At 43.4% G+C, this 22,108-nt stretch overlaps 1 protein-coding gene across 1 annotated transcript; it reads left to right on the top strand.

The window, feature by feature from the left end:
- Positions 1-1,178: 1,178 nt before the first annotated feature.
- Znf287 (zinc finger protein 287) lies at positions 1,179-21,975 on the top strand. Its single transcript, XM_041663913.1, has 6 exons — positions 1,179-1,388; positions 5,376-5,975; positions 6,573-6,664; positions 8,904-9,030; positions 9,390-9,476; positions 18,083-21,975. The coding sequence occupies exons 2-6, from the start codon at positions 5,573-5,575 to the stop codon at positions 19,693-19,695; spliced, it is 2,322 nt and encodes a 773-aa protein (XP_041519847.1). The 5' UTR covers positions 1,179-1,388; positions 5,376-5,572; the 3' UTR covers positions 19,696-21,975.
- Positions 21,976-22,108: the final 133 nt, after the last annotated feature.

Consider the following 22,108-nt stretch of genomic DNA (forward strand, 5'->3'; position numbering starts at 1 on the left):
AATACAAGAAAAAGAAACTCAGTGAACGGAACAGGAAAGCAGTGGAAATACCACCAATAGATTTGGCCAAGCAGAATAAAGAACATCAAGAATGGAGGATAAAATTGCGTGTATTCAAACTCAATAAGACTTTTTAATGAGTATCACACTGTCCAGGAAGTCTGGGATGCAATCAAAAGACCAAACCAAAGAATGCACAGAAGAAGGAGCTGAAACACTGAAGATAGAGAATTTGTCTATTAGTGGAACCCGAGGGTCCCTGTTGTAAATATTATTTTAAGATGTGTTACATTTTTTGTGCTGTAGAACATTCTTTAATGATGAAATAATGGGTTGCATTCTTTTATGTTGCACTTGTTTAACTCTGTGAAGCTGTGTTACTTTGCCTGTCTAAAACATCTGACTGGTCTAATAAAGAGCTGAGCAGCTGATAGCTAGGCAGGAGAAAGGAAAGGCGGGGCTGCCAGGCAGAGAGAACAAATAGCCCGGAAAATCTGGGAGCCAGGTAGGATAAGCAAGAGAGGAAAAAGGAGCGAGAAAAGAAGGGGTCAGCCACCCAACCAGACATGGAATAAGAAGAAAGGATATGCATAAATAGAGAAAGGTAAAAGCCCAAGGGCAGTAGATAGATGGGATAGATTTAAAAAAAAAAAAAAAAAGCCAAGCTAAGACCAGGCATTTATAAGAAATAATAAGCCTCCGGGTGATCGGGTGATTAATTTGGGAGCTGGGTAGTGGGCTCTCCCAAAAGAGCCCAAAGAGCAAAAGAGTAAAAAACATTGAACTTCAGGTCCCAGTGTCAGATTCTTGAGTAGACAATCAGTCATTAAGTATTTATGCACAGTACACCCTGAAAGAGCAGTGTGCATTTTCCTCCTCAATGCCTCTCCATCCCTGAGTAGTAAGAAGCCGGCTTTACTCTTCAAGCGCTTTCCCAGATGCTGTTAAAGCCCCGATGTCCAAGTCTTGTGGCAGGCCTGTCACTGTCCAGGGAAATTTTAAAGTTCCTGTCAAAACCTTGCAGCTTACAAGCAAGTCATGGTGATGGGTGGAGGAGGTTACCATGGAGACAGGTCCAAGGCCAGGGGCTCGGGATGGGGAGGCCCAAGTTCAGCTTCCCATTGGCTCTATGGACGCGCAGCGTTCCAGTAGCACATGCGCAGTGGCGCCGAGGCGAGGTCGCTGCGAAGCCCAGGCTCTGGGTGTTCCGGCACGGGCCTCTGGGGACCGAGCTGGGACTGGCGCGTCCTGGCGGCTCCCTGCTCCTCCTGGAGAGGAAAGCGGAGAAGCTGAGTCCCCCGTGCAACTCCAGGTCGAGCCTGCCACGCAGGCGCCGGTCACGCCGCCGCCATTGTTGCCCGTGCTGCGTGCACGGGGCCGAGCGACAGGTACTGATGTCCCCGAGAGTGTCCACGGGGAGGCCGGGCCGGGGCGAGGCCAGGAAGGGGAGGCGGCTGGAGGCGAGACCTGAGCATCTCCTCGGGGCATAGCTGCGGATGGGCTGGGAGTTGGAGCCCTGGACAAGTGCCTGTGGGTTCTTCTCCACGTCTGGATACTTGCAGGGTTGGCTTTGGGGACCGTGCTCTCGGTTTATACTTGAGGAGGCTCCTGAAACGGCCTCCAATCACGGTCCAACGGGCCAGTTTTCCCGGCTCAGAGAGTAGACTATGCAAGGCAGATAAATAGATCGCCTTGGCCCCACCCCCACGAGGGTGTTTGGAAACCTCCAGTTTGTCCCAGTAATCGCAGATTTGCTCTGTTGCTGAGAACATCGGGAACATCAGTGACTAAGACAGTGAAACGTTTCTTTCTGTAGGATGATTAGTTTTTAATAAGTTAGAAATTAACCATTCTGCTAATAATTCTTTGAATTATTATCTCTACCACCACTGTCCATACACACACTTGCACCTCTGGGATGAATATAATCCAAGTCCAAGGACAGAGGGAAGGAAGACAAGAGTGAATCCGATGTGTCTGTCTGTGCACTCTGCAGAGTCTGCCTCTGTGCCTATGATGAGTAGCATCGTACACCAGGAATTCTTGAGCTTATGGTCCATTCTTTTTGTTTTTCGAGACAGGGTTTCTCTGTAGCTTTGGAGCCTGTCCTGGAACTAGTTCTTGTAGACCAGGCTGGCCTCGAACTCACAAAGATACACCTGTGTCTGCCTCCCAAGTGCTGGGATTAAAGGTGTGTGCCACCACCACCCGGCGTATGATCCATTATGCTGGATAGTTTTAGGTCAACTTGGCACAAGCTATAGTCATCTGAAAGGAGGGCCCCTCAATTGAGGAAAAGACTCCTTAAGACTGAACCCTAAGCATGCCTGTGGAGCATTTTCTTTTGATTGATTGATGGGGCAGGGCCCAGCCCATTGTGTTTGGAGCCATATGTGGATGGGTGGTCCTGGGTTCTATAAGAAAGCAGACTAAGCAAGCCGCAGAGATCAACCCAGTAAGCAGCACCCTCCACGGCCTCTGCATCATTTCTTGCCCCCAGGTCCCTGCCCTGTTTGAATTCCTGTCCTGACTTCCTTTGACGAAAAGTGTGATGTGAAAGTGTAAGCCAAATAAACCCCTTCCTCTCGAGTTGCTTTCACTCATGGTGTTTCTTCCCAGCAATAGTAACCCTAACTAAGAAACAGGAGCTAGAAGTGGATGTGCCTATCACAGACCTGTCCACGTTGTTTTAGCGAGGATGGTGGAAGGACGTTGGAACTTTGGTTTAGAAAAGTCATTGAGTTTCAAGAGCTCAGTCGGCTGTTCTGTAGGAGCTGAAGGTAGAAGTGTGGGGAATATGGCAGATGATGGAGGCCTGCTTGTGAAGCTTCAGAGGGAAGCAAACTTGACATTTTGTGTGGAGGATCTTTGGTGTCTGGTCAGCTACATCTGAATAGTCTTCTGTGATTCGGAAGAGACGGGCGTCACTGAGGTGAGTCTTCTGGGAAGTGTCTCCTCAGGGTCACGCACACAGAAGCTGTGCCAGAGGCAGCCAAGGTTCTGTAAACGGCCGAACTTGGCAGAGGAAGAGTCACTCAGGTGGTACTGGTTTTGATGACGTGAAGGAGTCCTGAAGAACAGCTTAGGCTTGGCACTGTGTGGCAGGGCCAGCATCCCTGAAGAAAGTCCAGGAGAGGCTGTCTCAGGGTCTCTCTTGCTGTGACGAAACACTGTGATCAGAAAGCAAGCTGAGGAGGAAAGGGTTTATTTGGTTTACATTTGCACATCGCTGTTCATCACCGAAGGAAGTCAGGACAGGAACTCAAACGGAGCAGGAACCTGGAGGCAGGAGCTGATGCAGAGGCCGTGGAGGGGTGCTGCTTTCTGGCTTACTCCCCTGGCTTGCTCCACCTGCTTTCTAATAGAACCCAGGACCACCAGCTCAGGGATGGAATGACCCACAGTGGACTGGGCCCTCCCCCATCAATCACTAGTTAAGAAAATGCTTTACAACTGGATCTTACGGAGGCATCTTCTCAATAGAAGTTCCCTCATTTTGGAAAGCTCTAGCTTGTGTGTCAAGTTGATGTAAGAGTAGCCAGCACAGAGGCTATTGGTGAAAGTACAACCCAGTGTCAGCAAGAGACCCCAGCATTTTTGAGTACCATAGGTGATCACCAAGACACAGCAGCAGCAGTGGAGTGAAGCCAGCGGGAGCCTAGAAGACAAGCTGTGTGTGCTGCGGAGAGCAGAGTCAGAAGTGACCCAGGCCTTTTGGAGGGACCCAGAAGAGTGGGAGTGGATTCCAGACATCGGACATTGAGTTGTTTACACAATTGAAAGTTTTTCTTTTGTGTGTGTGTTTGTTTTGTTTTGCCCTGAAACTCATTCTGTAAACCAGGCTGGCCTTGAACTCACAGATCGACCTGCCTCTGCTGCCTCCGAGTGCTGGGATTAAAGGTGTGCGCCACCACCACTCAGCTGGTTTTGCTTTGGTTTGTTGTGACTGTGCTCTGGTTCTCTCCTCTTGAAATAAGAAAGTATTTAACTTATTTTTTATTTTTAGGAGCCCACAGTTGAGACTTTGGATTTTTAAAAGAAACTAAATATTTTAAAGTGTTTGATTTTTGTAATACTTGTGGAACTTTTTAAGTTTTAAAGTGTTGTATATTGTGATATTGTTGTAGAATATTATTTTAACTAGGCAAAGATTGTTACATTTATTTATTCTGTGGAATATTACTTTAACTGTAAAAGTGTGTTATTTGGTTATACTGCATTTGTTTAATGATGTAAAGATGTGTATTTTTTTAATATTTATTTATTTATTTATTTATTATGTATACAATATTCTGTCTGTGTCTATGCCTGCAGGCCAGAAGAGGGCACCAGACCCCATTACAGATGGTTGTGAGCCACCATGTGGTTGCTGGGAATTGAACTCAGGACCTTTAGTAGAGCAGGCAATGCTTTTAACCTCAGAGCCATCTCTCCAGCCCCAAAGATGTGTGTTTAATCACGTACAGATGTGTTACATTTGTTTTACCTTGCTTGCCTAAGTACCTGATTGATCTAATAAAAAGCCGAATGTCCAATAGCTAGGCAGAAGAGGGGTAGGCTGAGCTCTGGGGCAGACAGAACAAATAGGAAAAAAGAACAAGAGAAGAAAGAAGAGAACGAGGATAAGGAGAGGGACACCCAGGGCCAGAAGCCAGGCATCACCAGGCAGACACAAGAAGCAGTGAAAGTAACACATACAGAAAGAAAGAAAAGTAAAAAGCCCTGAGGCAAAAGGTCAAGAAACAGGTCAATTTCTTAGGAGAGCTAGCCCGAAAGGAGCCTAAGCTAGACCATGCATTCATAACTAATAAGTCTCCATGTCATGATTTGGGAGCTGGTTGGTGGCCCAAAAGAAAAAGCCTAGTACATGATGTCATTATTCATGTGTGATCTTGGGGATGAACAAGAAAAGAAAGGTTGTTACTTAACAGTGATGTGTTTGTGTATCAGTTGTGCTGGCTAGTTTTATGTCCACTTGACATAGCTATAGTCATCTGAGAGGAGGGAGCCTCAATTGAGGAAATGCCTCCATAAGACCATGCTGTAGGGCATTTTCTTCATAGTGACTGATGGGGAGGACCCAGCCCATTGTGGGTGGGGCCATCCCTGGGCTGCTGGTCCTGGGTTCTATAAGAAAACAGGCTAAGCAAGCCATGGAGAGCAAGCCAGTAAACAGCACCCCTCCATGGCCTTTGCATCAGCTCCTGCCTCCAGGTTTCTGTCCTGTTTAAGTTCCTGTCCTGACTTCCTTCCAATGATGATGAACAGTGATGTGGAAGTGTAAGCCAAATACACCCTGTCCTCCCAGGGTGCTTTTGCTTGTGGTGTTTAGTCAGAGCAATAGTAACCAAACTCTGGCAATTCTTGTGTTTCAGGGTCTCCTTCTTCATTTCAAGTTCTGGACTCAGAATCTGTTATAAGCTGCTAGCTTTTCTGTGGTTCCAATCTGGCCTTGGCTGCAGCAGCCCTTGAGGGAAAAAAATTATTATGACGGTAGCATGAGTCTTCAAGCAATTGGCTCAATACTGAAAAAATAAAGGATCCTACCAGATTGGTTCTCCTGTCTATAGCAATGTTAGCCTCAAGAAAGAGGATGGCCAATTCTTCGCGCTCACAAGTCTTTCTAATGTGGAAGTCAGACAAGGTTCAAAATGGGCCCTGCGGTGTTGAGAAGCAAACACTCACTTCAAGACTCTTGCGTGACACTGAGACCTGTCGACAGAATTTTAGGAATTTTCCATACCCAGATGTGGCGGGTCCTCGGAAAGCGCTGAGTCAGCTCCGAGAGCTCTGCCGTCAGTGGCTAAGACCCGAGGTTCACTCCAAGGAGCAGATATTGGAGCTGCTGGTGCTGGAGCAGTTCCTGGCCATCCTGCCCGGGGAGCTCAGGGCTTGGGTAAAGTCTCAGTGCCCAGAGAACACTGAGGAAGTGGTGACTCTGGTGGAGGATTTGATGCAGATTCTAGAAGAGGAAGGTGAGAACTGAACAGAGAGGGGCAGACTCCGTGGGTGGTTAGAGAAGACACATAGCACCTCTGAGAGCAGCCCCTGCCCTAAATAAAGATCAGTGAGATTGAGCTTTAACATGAGGCCCATCCTGCATTGTGTCCTCTTCTGAGTACTTGGGCCACTGTGACTTGTAGAGGCTTGTTCCATTATGCTAATAAACCATCAGTTTTATGAATTGGGTTTTTCAAAAATATACTTCCAAAATAGAAGTGTTCAAAGATCATTCACGTATTGAGACATCTCACAACTTTGTGTCTGAGATGTAGAGAGCAGGAGATGTACGTAGCCTGGCGGTGGACAAGGTTCAGGGTTCAATGCCAGCACCACCCAAAAAAAAATTGTAGAGAAGTATGAATTTTCCACATGTGCTCAGTGCTGAAGCGGGCTTGTTTTCTGCAGTCTGCACTGATCTGTTAGCACGGTCCTTGGCCTTTGCTCCGACTCTGAAGCATTAATGACGTTTTCAGTTGTCCTCTGCCTTCTCACGTTGAGTAAGTGTAGACATGCCTGGTAAAGTGTGTCCCAGACCATGCAAACAGACTAATCATCATTGTCTTCCCCAGCTCCTCAGAATTCTGCCCTTCCCCAAGAAATCCCAGAGGAAGACCCCAAACATGCTTTCCAGGCAGGGTGGCTCAATGACTTGGTGACCAAAGTGAGTTTGACTTTCTTCTGTGATTTTAAATTTGCTTTTTAATGTATGAGGACATCTTGTCCTGGGCCTATAGCCTCATTCAGAACCTAGGCCTCAGGTGTAAGCACATGTGCCTCCCTTGTCCTCATCACTGTGACCTCAACCACCTTTATGGGGTAAAGGTTAAGAAGAGACTGACCATTGGCTGTGGATGGGGGAGGGAGGCAGTTGGCTCTGACCCTACAGCCAGATGGGATCTAGAGTAAGGGAGGTTGACTCTGCTATTAAATCTATGATTTGAGACAAGAGTCTTAACCACTCCTGGCCTAAGTTATATGGTGCCAAGAAGTAGACTTTACCTTTTGGATTGTGGGCTCTGAGTATGAGTTATCTGGTTATCCTAGATGATAGCAGTGGTTGCTAATATCTTTCTTCATCAAAAAGTAAAGGCCAAATATTCTGTGACCCGCTGTTAGAATGGTAGTCTCTCGTTTAAGGAATAACAACTCAAGCAACATTAAGAGGAGGATTTATTGGAGGGGGGGGTTGTATATATGTGCGCATGTGTGTGTTTGTATGTAAAGCCTCTGTTACCTAGACTATGATTTTTTTATAGATGATATAAACATATTTACTTGGAAAATCAGAAAACCAAGGGGAAATGTGTTAGAAATAATAGAAACAGATGTCTATAGAAAATAGCATGCAGAAATGTAACCCATGTTATGTAAAGATCATATGATTAAAATGAAATATAAGATTTAATCAGTACCATACATGCATATACACAAAAAGAAAACCTTAAAATAGCTAGAACTAAGCCTAGTATGGATTTTGAAGTATTTTCATGTCCTTTGTCATTTTATGGGACATTAAAAAAAACTTGAATAATTGCAAAGCTGTTATCTCCCTAAATTATAAACTTAGTATGATTTTTTCCTTCTCAGTTTTTCAGCTGGGCAGGGTTAAGGCAGTAATGTTCTGTATGCAAGGCCAGCATGGGCTACACACTAAGACCTTGACTCAGAGTTACACCTGAGAAAAAGGAGCACGTCAGAGTAATGAAGAACCTAATGGTGCACAGCTTTAGTCCCAGCACTGGGGAACCAGAGGCAGGCAGATCTCTATGAGTTCAAGACCAGCCTGGTCCGCAGTGAGTTCTAGGATATCCAGGGCTACATAGTGGAGACCCTGTCTTAAAAACATTTTTTGATGTCCCACTGAGAAACCCTATCTTGAAAAACAAACAAACAAAAAATGTTTTGGTTGTGAACCTAGCCTTTAAATGCTGAGCCATCTCTCTCCAGCCCCCTCAAAAATAAAAAAAATTACTTAACAGGAACACAAAGTAAAGGTGTCTACAGATGCAGCAGCCCCGAGGGAAGAACGAGAATGAGCTCTGCATGTCATTGCGGAGCATGTGCATTGTTAATTACAGCCTGTTGAGTTTATTCTTCAGGCAAAACCAACCCTGTCACCCAGTTTTCATCCTTTCTTCTGGGCTTGAGAGGTGACTTGGTAGGCAAAGTGCTTGCCACACAAACATGAGGACCTGAGTTTGGGTCCCCAGAACCTACAGAAAGCTAGAAGTGGTGATGCGGAACCCCAGAGCTCTAATGCAAGATAGGCAGCAGAGACAGGAGAATTCCTGGGAGTTTGCAGGCCAGACAAGAGGTCCTGTCTCAGATAAGGTAGGAGGTGACGGCTGACACCTGAGATCGCCCTCTGACCGCCGCACTCCATGTCATAGGCATGTACACACACACACACACATACACACACATACACACACATACACACAGAGTTATTTTCTTTTCCTTTCAGTGCTAGGAATGGAATCTGAGTCTAGAGTCTCCTAGACAAGGCGTCTACCACTGAGCTTCACCCAGCCCTTTTATTCTTTAAGATGGAGCCATTAAGAGCATGTGCTAGTGTCTGCTGAAAATAATATATTCCACCTTATTTTTAAATGTCCCTTTAAGGACCTCTTAAGGATACTATGGAGTCAACCACACATTGAATGAGGGTTTTCAGACCTTGGGTGGGTTGGTTGGTTGGTTGGTTGGTTGGTTGGTTGGTTGGTTGAAGACAGACTCTGACCCATGTAGTCAGGCTAGCTCAGACCTCACTGAATACTGGTGGTGTAAGTGTGGTCCACCACATCCAGCAGGATGAGACTTAAGATTCTGTGATTTCCACCACAGACTCACACCCAGTGTCCCCGTAAATCAGCTGAGCTAAGTTATGTTTGATATTTTAGGAATCAGTGACATTCACCGATGTGGCCGTGGATATCACCCAGGAGGACTGGGAACTGATGCACCCCGTTCAGAAGGAACTGTATAAGACCGTGACTTTGCAGAACTATTGGAACATGGTTTCTCTAGGTAAGATCCACATCTTTTCTCCCAAAAGGCCTGCGCAGATTGTTCCTACCCCTCCTTACTAAAATCAGGATAGGCTCCTAGAGGACCTGACTGACGACACAGTCTAGAGGTGAGAAGTCTCCTTCAGGCACAGAAATGGTCATATTCTACTGTTCTCCAAAAGAAAGGCTTGCTGGGTGGGGCGGTGTGCACCACAGTGCACAGCTGTCCAGTGCTGCACTGGGTGCTCTCACACCTCGTTCTCCTGTTAGGTCATATCCATGAGCCACTGTCTCCCCACGGAAGCCCGAGTAGCAGTCAGGTACTGAGGGTGCACAGCTCCTCATCTCAGGAAAAACTCCTTCTGTTCTTCTAACCAGGACTGACCGTCTACAGGCCAACTGTGATTCCCATCTTAGAAGAGCCGTGGATGGTGATAAAGGAAATTGTAGAAGGCCCTAACCCAGGTGAGGAGAAAAGCCGGCTCATGACTTTATACTCAAGAATCTGTGTCCTCAGTGTATTGATACTCGATTCGTAAGCATAGCAAGGTGACTGCAGAGGCATCCAGCTGGTCCAAAACTCAGAGCTGTTGGTGCCATTGCCTTATGGGAAGTCTTCAGGAAGTTTCTGAGCATCATTTATACCTTTGCCAGTGTCTGCACATTTTATCCTCAAAGATCCCAGATCCCACCCATCTCTAGGGCTTCACTGTGCCATTCCCTCGACATATAAGTGTGTTAGTAGTCAGGGCTCTCTAAAGGAACAGAACTGACTGAATGAAATATATTTATATGGGAGGTGTGTGTGTATATACATGTTTGTTTGTTTGTTTATTTGAGTGTAATTTAAATGCTATGATCTAAGTAGTCCCACAATGACTGTCTCCCAATAGTAATGCCAAGAATTGCCTAACAGTGGTAGCACATGCTTTAATTCCAGCACTCGGGAAGCAGAAGCAGGTGGATCTCTGTGAGTTCGAGGCCAGCCTGGTCCAGAAAGTGAGTTTTAGGACATCTGGGGTTACACGGAGAAACCCTGTCTCAAAAATTTTTTAAATAGGCCAGGAATCTGGTATTGTTGAGTCCATGACACTGGATGTCTCAGCAGTCCCAGTATGGTGTGGAGTTCCAGAGAATCCCTAGCGTGTCTGCAGTCTACACCGGGCTCCTGGGGAATTTGGTCCAGATACCAGTGAAGGAATGCCTCAGCAACTGGATAGGTGAATTTGTCAATGACACCTATCCACTAGGCCAAAGCAAAATCTTCCTTCTTCTCTGCCCTTTTATGTGGGCTGCCACCAGAAGGTGTGACTCAGGTCTAGGTGGGTCTTCTCACCTCAAGTGATCCAATCAAGAACATCCCGCCCGGGAGTGCCTGGCCACTCAGGTTATAGCTGATTCTAGATGTAGTCAAGTTAATGACAAAGATCAACCATCATAAGCAAGTATAGACAGCCACAAAAAGTGTGTATTTCAGACTCCCATGGTATTTTGGTTTTTTTTTTTTTTACTCTATTTACCAACGAACCCTCTTGTCTGTGTGCAGGCAAAGTGTCTCGCCTGCACACAGCCCTCTGTCCCTCTGACTAGCAGCCCCTGTCTGTTGAATATGCCTGAGATCCACTGTTATGTAGAAATCTGGAAGATAAGTCTGTCTACACCTCCAAGACAAAACCTGGGTTTTTAAATAATTGCTAATATTTCAAAATAAGATTCTAGTTTGATTCTAGATACACTTGTCTCTGACGTTGTGTTTGTTTACAGGGGAGGGTTTTTTTTTCATATAAAGTCAGGATAAAAATCTTGTCAAGGACTGGGCATACAACTCAGTGAGGAGCACCTGCCAGCGTGCACAGGGCCCTGGGCTTGATCCCCAGCAGTAAAAAAGAATAAAAAGGATTGTATTGATTTTGTTAAGTTCATTTTACAGTATAAAAGATATCTTATTGATATTACAGTCTTGTTTTTTCATGTGATATCATATCCTGAAAACCATCTACCAGTAATGGTATAACCAAAACCAAATACCAGTAATCCTAGCACTCAAGAGTCTAAGCAAGAGAGTGGCAAGTTCAGAGCCACCCCTGGTGAACAGTGAGGCCCTTTCTCAAAAAGCTTTCTTTAAAAGCACTCAGTAATTATGGAAAGATCTGTTTCATTCTTTTTAGTTTTCCACTTCAATCCCTCCATTCTTATCTCCTTAACAGTAACTTGATTTTGAAAGACTGCCAACCTGTAGAAAGATGGAAGCTTGATCCATGGAACATAGATTGCTTTTCATCTTGAGCCATGATTTATTATTGCTTATTTGAATGTCACAACGATGTGCCTTTTAAATATGTTTTCCCAGTTCAGAGTCTCATCCTCCTCCTGCTATCTCCTGTCTTTAGTCTCTTCCTATGTAAAAACTGTCCCCAGCCTCTTTTCTCTTATTGGCTGATACTGGCTGTCCCCCTTTTCTGTTTGTTTGTTTGACTTACAAAGGAGCAGGCTCCCTTGTGCTTTCACACAAACTTGGTTTTGATCAGTCTTGTCTCGTACTCCTGCCTCTCCTTTCTCCACCGTGCCCCACCGTCCACCCTCCGTGCTCCCCCTTCCCTTTCACAGTTCCTGTGTTCTCCCCACCTCAGGGATCCCATTCCATCTTCCTGGCCACTGCTCACATTTATATGTGATGCGTGTTTAACAACTGGAAGCTCAGAGACCAGGGAAATGTCTCTACGAGTAAAGGTGCTTTTCCACACAAGCCCGGTGACCTGAGGTTGATCTTTGGAACCCACATAAAATAGAAGATAACACAAAATTGTCCTCTGACCTCCACACACATGGCTGTGGCACATGTACCCATATACACACCATACATACACTGTTCTGGAACTTGCTTTGTAGACCAGGCTGGCCTTGAACTCACAGAGATCCACCAGCCTCAGCCTCCCAGGTATTGGGATTACAGGAGTGCGCCACCACCATCCGGCTTTATTTTCTAGTTAAATGAAAAGGAAAACATTATAGGAACTAGGAGCCAAGTATGAGAGAAAACTCTATCAGAAGTCTATGTCCTCCTGAGCCGGGGTTACCTCCCTAAATTCACAGAATTCTACTGTACCACATCATCCTCGTCATTGCCCATCCGTCAGCGAGCATCTAGGCTGACTCAGTTCCTTGCTGGTGCGGTAAAGAGCAGTGAGCACAGACAAGCAGGTCCTTTGGGTGCTCAGGAATGCCAAGCTGCGACATAACAGATCTTTTTCTTCTTTTTTTAAGTTTTTCATAATAATATTTTAAGGGCCTAAAATAGTCTTGTTTACAGAGTGATCCTGATTTCCCTGCTTCCTCATGAATAGATCCAAGTTAAACTGTTTGTTATTTCTTTGACCATTCGTCTGTTTGTGACAGGGCCTCACTGTGTAGTTCTGCCTGACCTTAACTCACATCTCTCTGCCCCTGCCTCCCAAGTACTGGAGTTAAGAGTACCAGCACATCCGGCCTCAGACTAAACATTTTGCTCATAGTATTTCAAAGGCAATGGACTTTCCATGTGTTTTCTTCAGCCACACAATGCTGATCACTGTTGTTCTTGGCGATGGTCAGTTTGCTAAGGCAGTGTCTCCCGGGTCTCTACTTTAAGAGGGTGTGCTTGTCCCCTGTAATCGCTTGTGCAGTTTGCTCTCTGAGGCCACATGACTGTTGCATCCCTTGTGTTGTGCTATTTGTACAAGAGTGAGTTTTTAACAGTCATTCTTAGACATGATGAGTAACATTCTTCTGTAGACTCTACCTCTTTCTTCCTATCATGGTTTTATGTATGAACCAGTATTGACTAAACAATTTTTTTTTTTATTTTTTGAGACAGGGTTTCTCCGTAGCTTTTGGTTCCTGTCCTGGAACTAGCTCTTGTAGACCAGGCTGGCCTTGAACTCACAGAGATCCGCCTGCCTCTGCCTCCCGAGTGCTGGGATTAAAGGCGTGCGCCACCACTGCCCGGCTTACTAAACAATTTTTTAATTCAAATTTTTAATACCATTATTAGTCTGTTAATTTTTGGATTTTGACATTGTTGTTAGTTTATCTTGTTTTTATCTGGCTATTCAGTTGTTCCCTTCAGACCCACTAGTTTCTGAGTGCCCTTGCTCCTGGCACAGAGCATTTCTTTATGCTCATCTTGTGCTTACCATAGACTGGATGTCTCCCAGAGCCCCGGGTCATACTAATGAATAACAGCTCTTGAAGTCAAGATCTACACAGTGAGTTTTCCCAGGATTCTAAGTGCCATTGCTTCCATGCCTGGTTAATGGGTAGCAAGAGGAAATATGTAAATTGGTAGCTTTCTAGATTGTTCTGTTTTTGTTTTTCAAGACAGGGTCTCTCTGTATAGTCCTGGATGTCCTGGAACTCACTCTGTAAGCCAGGCTGGCCTCCACCTCAGGGATCCTCCTGTTCTGTCTCCTGAGTGCTAGAATTAAAGGTGTGAGTTCATACTGAAGAGTCTTAATTCCAATCCAAACCATGCGTATTCTCACCCGCTTTGTGTCTTGTCTTATTCAGAACATAAGCTGGCTCAGGCAGTACCACTCATGGTCACTTCCTGTTCTATTTCCACAGATGCTTTAATTATTATACATCAGCGCTGCTATCAATGACGAGTAGGAAGCTTACAGTTTTATTGAAGTCTTTTATTTTGTCCTTATGTTATATCCACTAAGGAATACACCCTCTCTTGTTTTTTATATTTCGGTATATAAAATCACTAACTTAGTTCAGAAATTAGGACTGCATAAAAAGATATAAACTCTGATGGTTTCTGCTCCCTTAAGATAACTATTTGTTTGAGTTCTCTTTCCTGTTTCTTTTTATAAAAGATAAATTAACATATTTTCTGTTCTATATATACATATATATATAAAGAACATTTTGTGTTACTCTTGTTATCATTACTATTACTATTATTATTATTTAAGTCACCAACTTGAATATCCATAATATAGCATTAACAGTTACTTAAACAATAATGACAAAATTCTATGTGCTTTCACTTTTTTTAAAAGGTTCATTGTTCAGTATATATTTTAAGGATTACTACTGGAAATCTAATTCTTTTCCATAACCACAGCATTTAATTAGCAGGATTTTTGTCAGTTTAATTGGCACATGGGAGAAATCATATGGAGTAACGAAATAAGCCTCAGCTGACGTCATGCTGGTCTCTGGGAGATGCCACCAATCTGGGACCACTTGAATGAACTTCATAGCATGGGGATTTTAGGCCATTTAGGAGCTCGGGTTAATCTATAAAGTGAAGAAGGGGCCATTTGCAGTTATGTGTAAGAGCTTTTACTAAGCACAAAGACTGGGAAAGAAACTAAGTTCTTTTACATTTTCTGTTTCTGGCCGGCCCTTGATGCTAATCTCCACAAAGGGATCCTGTCGGCTCCTTCCAGCTGGGCCCAGTTTTGTCTTAGGCTTGGACTGCTGACACTCTCAAAGTGGCTGTTTAAACTCCTGGGCTGTCTGGGTAGACATCTCAAGTAGATTACCTCAGCTCTGGCTATCCTCCTGCCTCCTGCTTTTACCTATGTTTTGGCTGATGCTGAGGAGTTTGCTCTCTTGCCAGATGATGAGTAAGTAGTTCAGCCTTTGATTAACGTATCTCATTGGTTCTACAAGAAGAGAGCCAGGTGTGATGTCACATCCCTTTAATCCAAGCACTTGGGAGGCAGAGGCGGGCAGAGTCTGTAAATTCAAGGCCAGTCTGAATTAGCTAGTTCATGTAGCTCGTTCAGGCCAGCCAGGGCTATACAGAGAGATCTGTCTACAATAAATAAATAAAGGAAACTGAAACATGGGTCTCTTGTCACTAGCAGTGTTGGTCTTTGGTGGCCATTACTGTCTTGTAACTATTTTTGGTTTGATTTAGTTTTAGTTTTATTTACTTTTTTTTCTTTATTTTTTGGTTTTTCGAGACATGGTTTCTCAATGTAGCCTTGGCTGTCCTAGAAATTAGCTCTATACACCAAGCTGACCTTGAACTCACAGAGATCTGCTTGCCTCTGCCTCCTAAATTTTGGGATTAAAGGTGTGTGTTCAGCTCAGACCTTCTTTATTTGTATGAATATTTTGCCTACATGTGTGTATGCGTACTGTGTGTTTCTGATATCTGTGCAGGTCAGAAGAGGGCATCAGATCCCCTGGACCAAGAGTTAAGGGTGGTTGTGAGCCATCACGTGGGTGCTGAGAATCTGAGCAAGGGCAACAATTGCTCGTAACTGCTGAGCCACTTATAGTTCGTATTTGTACAGGACCTAGCCTGAGGCTCAATTCAGACCACACCATCTCTGCTGTGGCTTCTGTTTCTACCTGAATCAACACTGATTCCTTTACTGAAAATATTAAACCACTTCTAGGCCTTATTAGCCAACAGATATCACCTGTAAGCAACCATTTTGGATAGATAGATACATACACATACTTATACTTTGATTCATGGGCTCAGTTCCTGAATTTCTAATAAACTGATTTTCTTAAATGTACGTTTATTATAATAGTACCAGTGGGCTTTTGCTTTAAGCTTGTTAATTATAATTTGTGATGTAATTCAGTGGTAGCACACTTATCTAGAATGTATGAGGGCCTGGGTTCAATCGGGGTGTGTGTGTGTGTGTGTGTGTGTGTGTGTGTGTGTCCACGTGTGCGTACACACGTGCTGAGTACTTCCTTTCTAGACATATATAGATACTGTGACCTAACTACACAGAAGTTAAACTGAACTGCTAGGACCAGCTCGTTCTTCTTATCAGTGTACCTAATTGTTGAATCCAGCCGTTTTGTTCTTTTGGATCAGGATAATAGCCTGATTTGAAAGTTGTCTTTTAAATTTTTTCCTCTATTAAATACACACACACACACTTCTAGCACTAAACAGCAGTAAAAGTAGAAAATTAGGAAAAGCAAACTACTATTTCTCCCTCCCCCTCACGGTGGCCCTTTCTCATTTGTCATTACCCCTAGACAGGCTCTACTGTCAACTGTGATTTTGTATTTGAATAGATGTAATAAAAATGGTTTGTAAATTCATGTAGTGTGAGGAAGCAGATTAAATATGTGGCTTCTCCCTCAGCGATTGCCAGGACCCCATCCCTCAGACTATCAACATTTCCTTATGTCTTTCATGTGGCATGTCTTTACAGAGATAAACCGGGCTCCCTCCATCCCTCCAGATGCTATTTCCCACCTGCCTTTGTTCCCATGGTGTGCGGGCACAGCTTTTCCTAGGTGTGCCTAGATCTCCCTCCTCCTGCCGTCACAGTTTCCACTCGTGCCCTGCTCACTGATGCAACATTTTCATTTTCAGTGGCCACATTCTGACCTATTGAAGTGACCGGCTGGTAAAGTTATTATACCTTGAGCTGCATTTAGTTTCTGAACCATCCAGTGCCTTTTCTTCATCATCATATTATATAACTAAGACAAGTTATATATTTCCCCACTTGGTTTCATAGAGGTGTAACAAGTAGGCTTTAAATCGTTTATTGGAAACATAGCAGCAGCTATGGATAAATGCATACTTGAGTTCCTTGAAACCGGATTTTGGGTTAGAGGTTTTTGTTTGTATTTTGTATAAAGAAATTATCATTACAAGTTATTATCATTTTTCTAAGTTCATTTGACTAGCCACCAAATTCAAAGTCTTGGCCATTTTCTGAAGGAAATGTAAGAAAGATAAAAGCTATTTCTACAATTTACATCTAAGTTGAAATATAAGTTGTCAAAAGTCACACAAAGTAAAATAAGTGTGTAAGGCCTTAGGTTCTGTCATTGTATTAAGTTGAACCACATTGAGATTGCTGATATTCAGCCCTTTGACCCTTGAGGAAGACAGCTGACCCTTTCGTTCATCTCCTCTGTATTTAGATTGTAGGAAGAACGCTGTGAGGGAAACAAGGTAAACTACAACCATCTCCTTCAGTAGGTAGGAGCAGACAGTCTGGAATTAGCATGGTGCTTACAGACTGTGAACGTAGCTTTGAACTTAAATTAAGGATCATATATACAAGATGGAGATAGGTAAAAGATCATTTGGGCTAAATACCAGAGGAGGTATCTGAGCTCTTTGGGGGTTCCTTTTAGTCTTTAGGCTGCTTGTCCTCCCTCCTCCACTTTGCTGTGGAAAGAAAGAGCCTTCTGTGCTGGCTAAAACAAATCATTCAGCCTCACTGCCAACGCCTCTTAAATAAATTTAGGACAGGACCCAATAATTTCAACTCATTTTCAGGTGACGGGGAAGCTTTCACGGCTAGTCCAGAGACATTGGATTCAGGAACCATTGTTTAAGACTGCTGGATAACTGAGAGTAGAAAGCACTCCAGGAATTATTTTGAGACTATAATATGAGCCGGATTTGGTGGCACACACCTTTAATTTAATCCCAGCACTCGGGAGGCGGAGACAGATGGATTTCTGAGTTTTAAGACCGACCTAGTCTACATGTTGAATTACAAGACTGCCAGGGTACACAGAGAAACTCTGTCTCCAAAAACCTAAATAAATAAGGGAATGAATGAATGAATAATGGGAAATTTTATGGTTGGTAGCCTAGCATAGTGGCACACACCTATAATCCCAGCACTCAGAAGTTAGAGGCAGGTGGATCTCTGTAAGTTCAAAGCCAACCTGCTCTAAATAGGGAGTTCCAGAATAGCCAGAACTACATAGACCATGTCTCAAAAAGAAAACAAAAACAAAATCTATTATAATTTGGGCCTGTGCCTATAGATTGGAAGGGAAAATAATAAAGCATCATGCCTATTTCATGAGATCACTATGTATTTTACCATGTATCCCGGTTTCTTTTAACACTGTCACCTGCCTCCTCGGTGCTCTGGGTACCATGCTGACTATAAGAAGCCTCCCATTTTCAGTGGTTTATTGCCTTTTCTAAGCATTCATTTTCCCTTTCTAAACTTTAAGGACCATAAAACGAAGTTATCAGAACTGTAATCTTCAGATATTTTTATTCGTATATATTTTGTTTCCTTTCTTTAAAGAGTATAAGAATCTTACTTTTTTTATTTCAGAATGGGAAACAAAAGCTGAAGCACATATTCCATTAAAGGATCCTCCTAAATTCAAACAAGATGGAACCCAGACCATCAAATTGGAAGAAGTCTATGACTGTGATGACAGATTAGAGAGGCAGCCAGTGTTTGCCTTCGGGAAGATTCACCTGGATGAAAGAGACTTCAGTGTGAAGTCAGAACGTTCAGAAGAAGACCCTACAGAAGACTGTCTTAGTAAATACGATATATATAAAAATAACTTTGAAAAGCACACAAACCTGATTGTACAGTTTGATACCCAATCAGATAATAAAACTTCTCTGTATGATGAAAGCAAGCCAACATTCACTACTGTCTCATCTGGTGTTGTGCATGGGAAAATACTTCCTGGAGATAAGCCTTATTCGTGTAATGTCTGTGGAAAAAAATTTAGGAAATACCCATCCCTCCTGGCACACCGAAATAGCCATGCCAAAGAGAAATCGTATGAATGTGAAGAATGTGGGAAAGAGTTTAAGCACATCTCGTCCCTCATTGCACATCAGAGAATGCATACTGGAGAAAAACCGTATGAATGTCACCAGTGTGGCAAAGCCTTCAGCCAGCGGGCACACCTCACTATACACCAGAGAATCCATACTGGAGAAAAGCCCTACAAGTGTGATGAATGCGGAAAAGACTTTAGTCAGCGCGCACATCTCACCATACATCAAAGGACACACACTGGTGAGAAACCATATAAATGTCTGGAATGCAGTAAAACCTTTAGTCATAGTTCATCGTTGATTAATCACCAGAGAATTCACACTGGAGAAAAACCTTACATATGCAATGAGTGTGGGAAGACGTTCAGTCAGAGTACACACCTCCTCCAACACCAAAAAATCCATACTGGGAAAAAACCATACAAGTGCAATGAGTGTTGGAAGGTGTTTAGTCAGAGCACTTATCTCATTCGACATCAGAGAATTCATTCTGGGGAGAAGTGCTATAAGTGCAATGAGTGTGGAAAGGCTTTTGCTCATTCCTCAACTCTCATACAACACCAGACTATCCACACTGGCGAGAAGTCCTATATCTGTAATGTGTGTGGGAAAGCCTTCAGCCAGAGTGCAAATCTTACTCAGCACCATAGAACGCACACTGGAGAGAAGCCGTATAAATGTAGCGTGTGCGGGAAGGCCTTCAGCCAGAGTGTGCACCTTACTCAGCACCAGAGGATCCACAATGGAGAAAAGCCCTTTAAATGTAACGTATGTGGGAAAGCTTACAGACAAGGTGCAAATCTTACTCAGCATCAAAGGATTCATACTGGAGAGAAGCCCTATAAATGTCATCAATGTGGGAAAGCTTTTATTTATTCTTCATCACTTAATCAACACCGAAGAACTCACACTGGAGAGAGACCCTATAAATGTAATCATTGTAACAAAGATTTTAGCCAGAGAACATGCCTTATTCAACACCAGAGAATTCACACGGGAGAGAAGCCCTATGTGTGCCGAATATGTGGGAAATCCTTCACCCAGAGTACCAATCTTATTCAGCATCAACGTGTTCATACGGGTGTCAGGCACCGCAGCAGGTGCCAGATACCACAACTAATGGATATGACTTTGTTTAAGCTTTAAAACTTGATTGCTTAAGTTTCATTCCGTGTGCTGTGTCAAACTATTCGAGAGAAAGCTGGTGACGTGCAATATGCTGATGCCACAGTATCAGGAGTCCCAGAATTAGCAAAGTGGCTCTCGTCCATTTACATTTTAGTGTGAAACCTGAATATCCATCAACTGCTTAGCTGTTGTATCACTTGAATTCATTCCAGAAATACTATGAAAGGCTATTTTAAAATCTGTGACTCATCAACTCTTAGTATGTGTCAAGTATGTTTTATTAAGGCCTTATGACTATAACCTGGGCAAGTGTCCGTCCAAGTAGACCTCACACTAGAGAGTAATCCTGACATTATAGGAAAGAAGATAGATGTTCTGGAGCCTCGGCTTCATCCTAGCTTTGAAGCCTTAAAATAAGTAAAAGGTCCATCCCATTTTTCGGCTTCTTCTTTTCCCATTACAACTAGAGGACGAGACCCGAAAGGATCTCCAAAGATTTCTCCATGACCACTGCTAACTGCACTTCCTCCAGGAAGAGGGGGCAGTCTGATAAGGTAGATCAGTGCATCCTTGACACGAACAAACTCAAACAGGCACAGATTAAACACCCCCAAGTTTAAATCATCTTTAGCACAACCGGATTCTTGGATTCTTAGTTTCGCTTGATTTTTGACAGCCAGCATCCCCTGAAGAAAACAATGACAGGCTTACCATTCCCATCTTTTTTCCAGCAAGCTTTTAAATTGAGAAGTTTCTCCATGGCTCTTAACGTAGCTAAGCCATTTCTTTCATTGAAATACATTTCCTGAGAGCCTTCTGTGCTCAAGACAGACTTTTTGATTGAACCTTTTCCATTAACAAAGATCTTTAGAGTAAAGAAAAGGGAAGGACATGCTCTTAACTACTTTGCCACGGAACAAGCATAATCCTACCTAAGTAAGTTGCCAATGCTACCCATAAGCCAAGTTGAGTGAGCAATGAACATAGCTATACAAATAACGTGAGAGTAAGTGATAGAAAAGGTTCCAGTCCAGTGCAGAGGTGGCAAGGGAAAACCAGGCTGGAAAGGAGCAAGGAAGGGAATTATGTAAGCAGCTGTGTGACATGAAATATAACTGGACCCCTTTACCTAAGGAAATAACAGTGGTAAAAGAAAAATTAGCCTATTTATAGGAAGCTAAAAAGGAAATTATTTTCAGCAAAAACTGGAAGCCCAGTACTCCTTCACACATAGAAGTAATTAAAATAGAAATTACACTTAATGTATTAGGAAAATGTTTCATTGGGAAAAGCCTTGGTGCAGAAACTATCATTAATCAGTAGTCACTAAACAATAACTGAGTTCATGGGTCTTAAAAAGATTGGCAGGAATTGGTTTTTTAAGTTGCTGTTGTATTTACTGCCCGTAGCATCACACTGTGAAATGGAGAGCAAGGCTCCCGTTTGCTCGTTCTTGTTCCTCCAGTGCCTTGCATAGGATCAGTGTGCATTGGCTGAATTGATGAGTAAATTGTGTGAATTAGAGTTGAGTAGTAAAGTAGAACCACAGGCGTGAAGGGAAATTGGTGAGACTGAAAAACAACTGTGTCCCTGCATCATGTGGTTAACAAATACCATTGACTGTGTAATAACACTTAAGAATGGAACATCAGAAGCTGTGGGACATCATTGCCCAATGAAAGTTTCCTTAACTAAAGGAGAAGAAACAAATTCTGGTATCATAAATAACCTCAGCTTATATTGACAACACAGCATCACTAGACACCACAGTGGGGGCTGAAGAAAGGTTGAGGTGCTGGCATCCTGAGGCTGTCTTTGTGGGAGTGGTTTTTATGTTTCTTTTTTGTTGGTTTTGGTTGGTTGGTTTATTGGTTGCATTTTTTGTTTTGTTTTTTGATACGGGGTTTCACTGTGTAGCCCTGGCTGTCCTGGAACTCACCCTGTAGACCAAGTTGCATCTGCCTCCCTAGTGCTGGGATTAAAGGTGTGCCCCCACCAGCTGCCATCACCGCCACCACCACCCAGCTGTGTTCCTAATGAAACTGTCACTTTCTCTTTTCCTGACATTAGTTATCCTTGATTTCATAGTATTCATAAAATACTGGTTTAAAAATACTTAGATTATGCTAATTCTGCAGTTCTGTTAAGAATAGCGACTGTGTTTTCTAGATGGGTCTTGATGTTGCTTCATGCCTTGCATAATGCTTCTTTCTGCTGGGATGAAGATGATGTGGTGCAGGCCCTGGGCGCTGCTTTGTGTTTCCTGCCTTCATGTGTTTCTGTAAATAACCTAAAGTCTTCCACTGCCACACAGAGGCAAGTAAGGCTTCTATAAAAAAAAAATAGATAAGAGTACAGAATCCTGTCTTTATGTGTGTTTCCCTCACTTTAAAGTTGTCTGGCCCATGAGTAATTCAACAGATTTTAACAA

This window comes from Microtus oregoni, unplaced genomic scaffold, assembly GCF_018167655.1.
Source record: "Microtus oregoni isolate MIOR12 unplaced genomic scaffold, Mior012 000015F_ref0000493, whole genome shotgun sequence".
In the NCBI taxonomy this organism is placed as follows: domain Eukaryota; kingdom Metazoa; phylum Chordata; class Mammalia; order Rodentia; family Cricetidae; genus Microtus; species Microtus oregoni.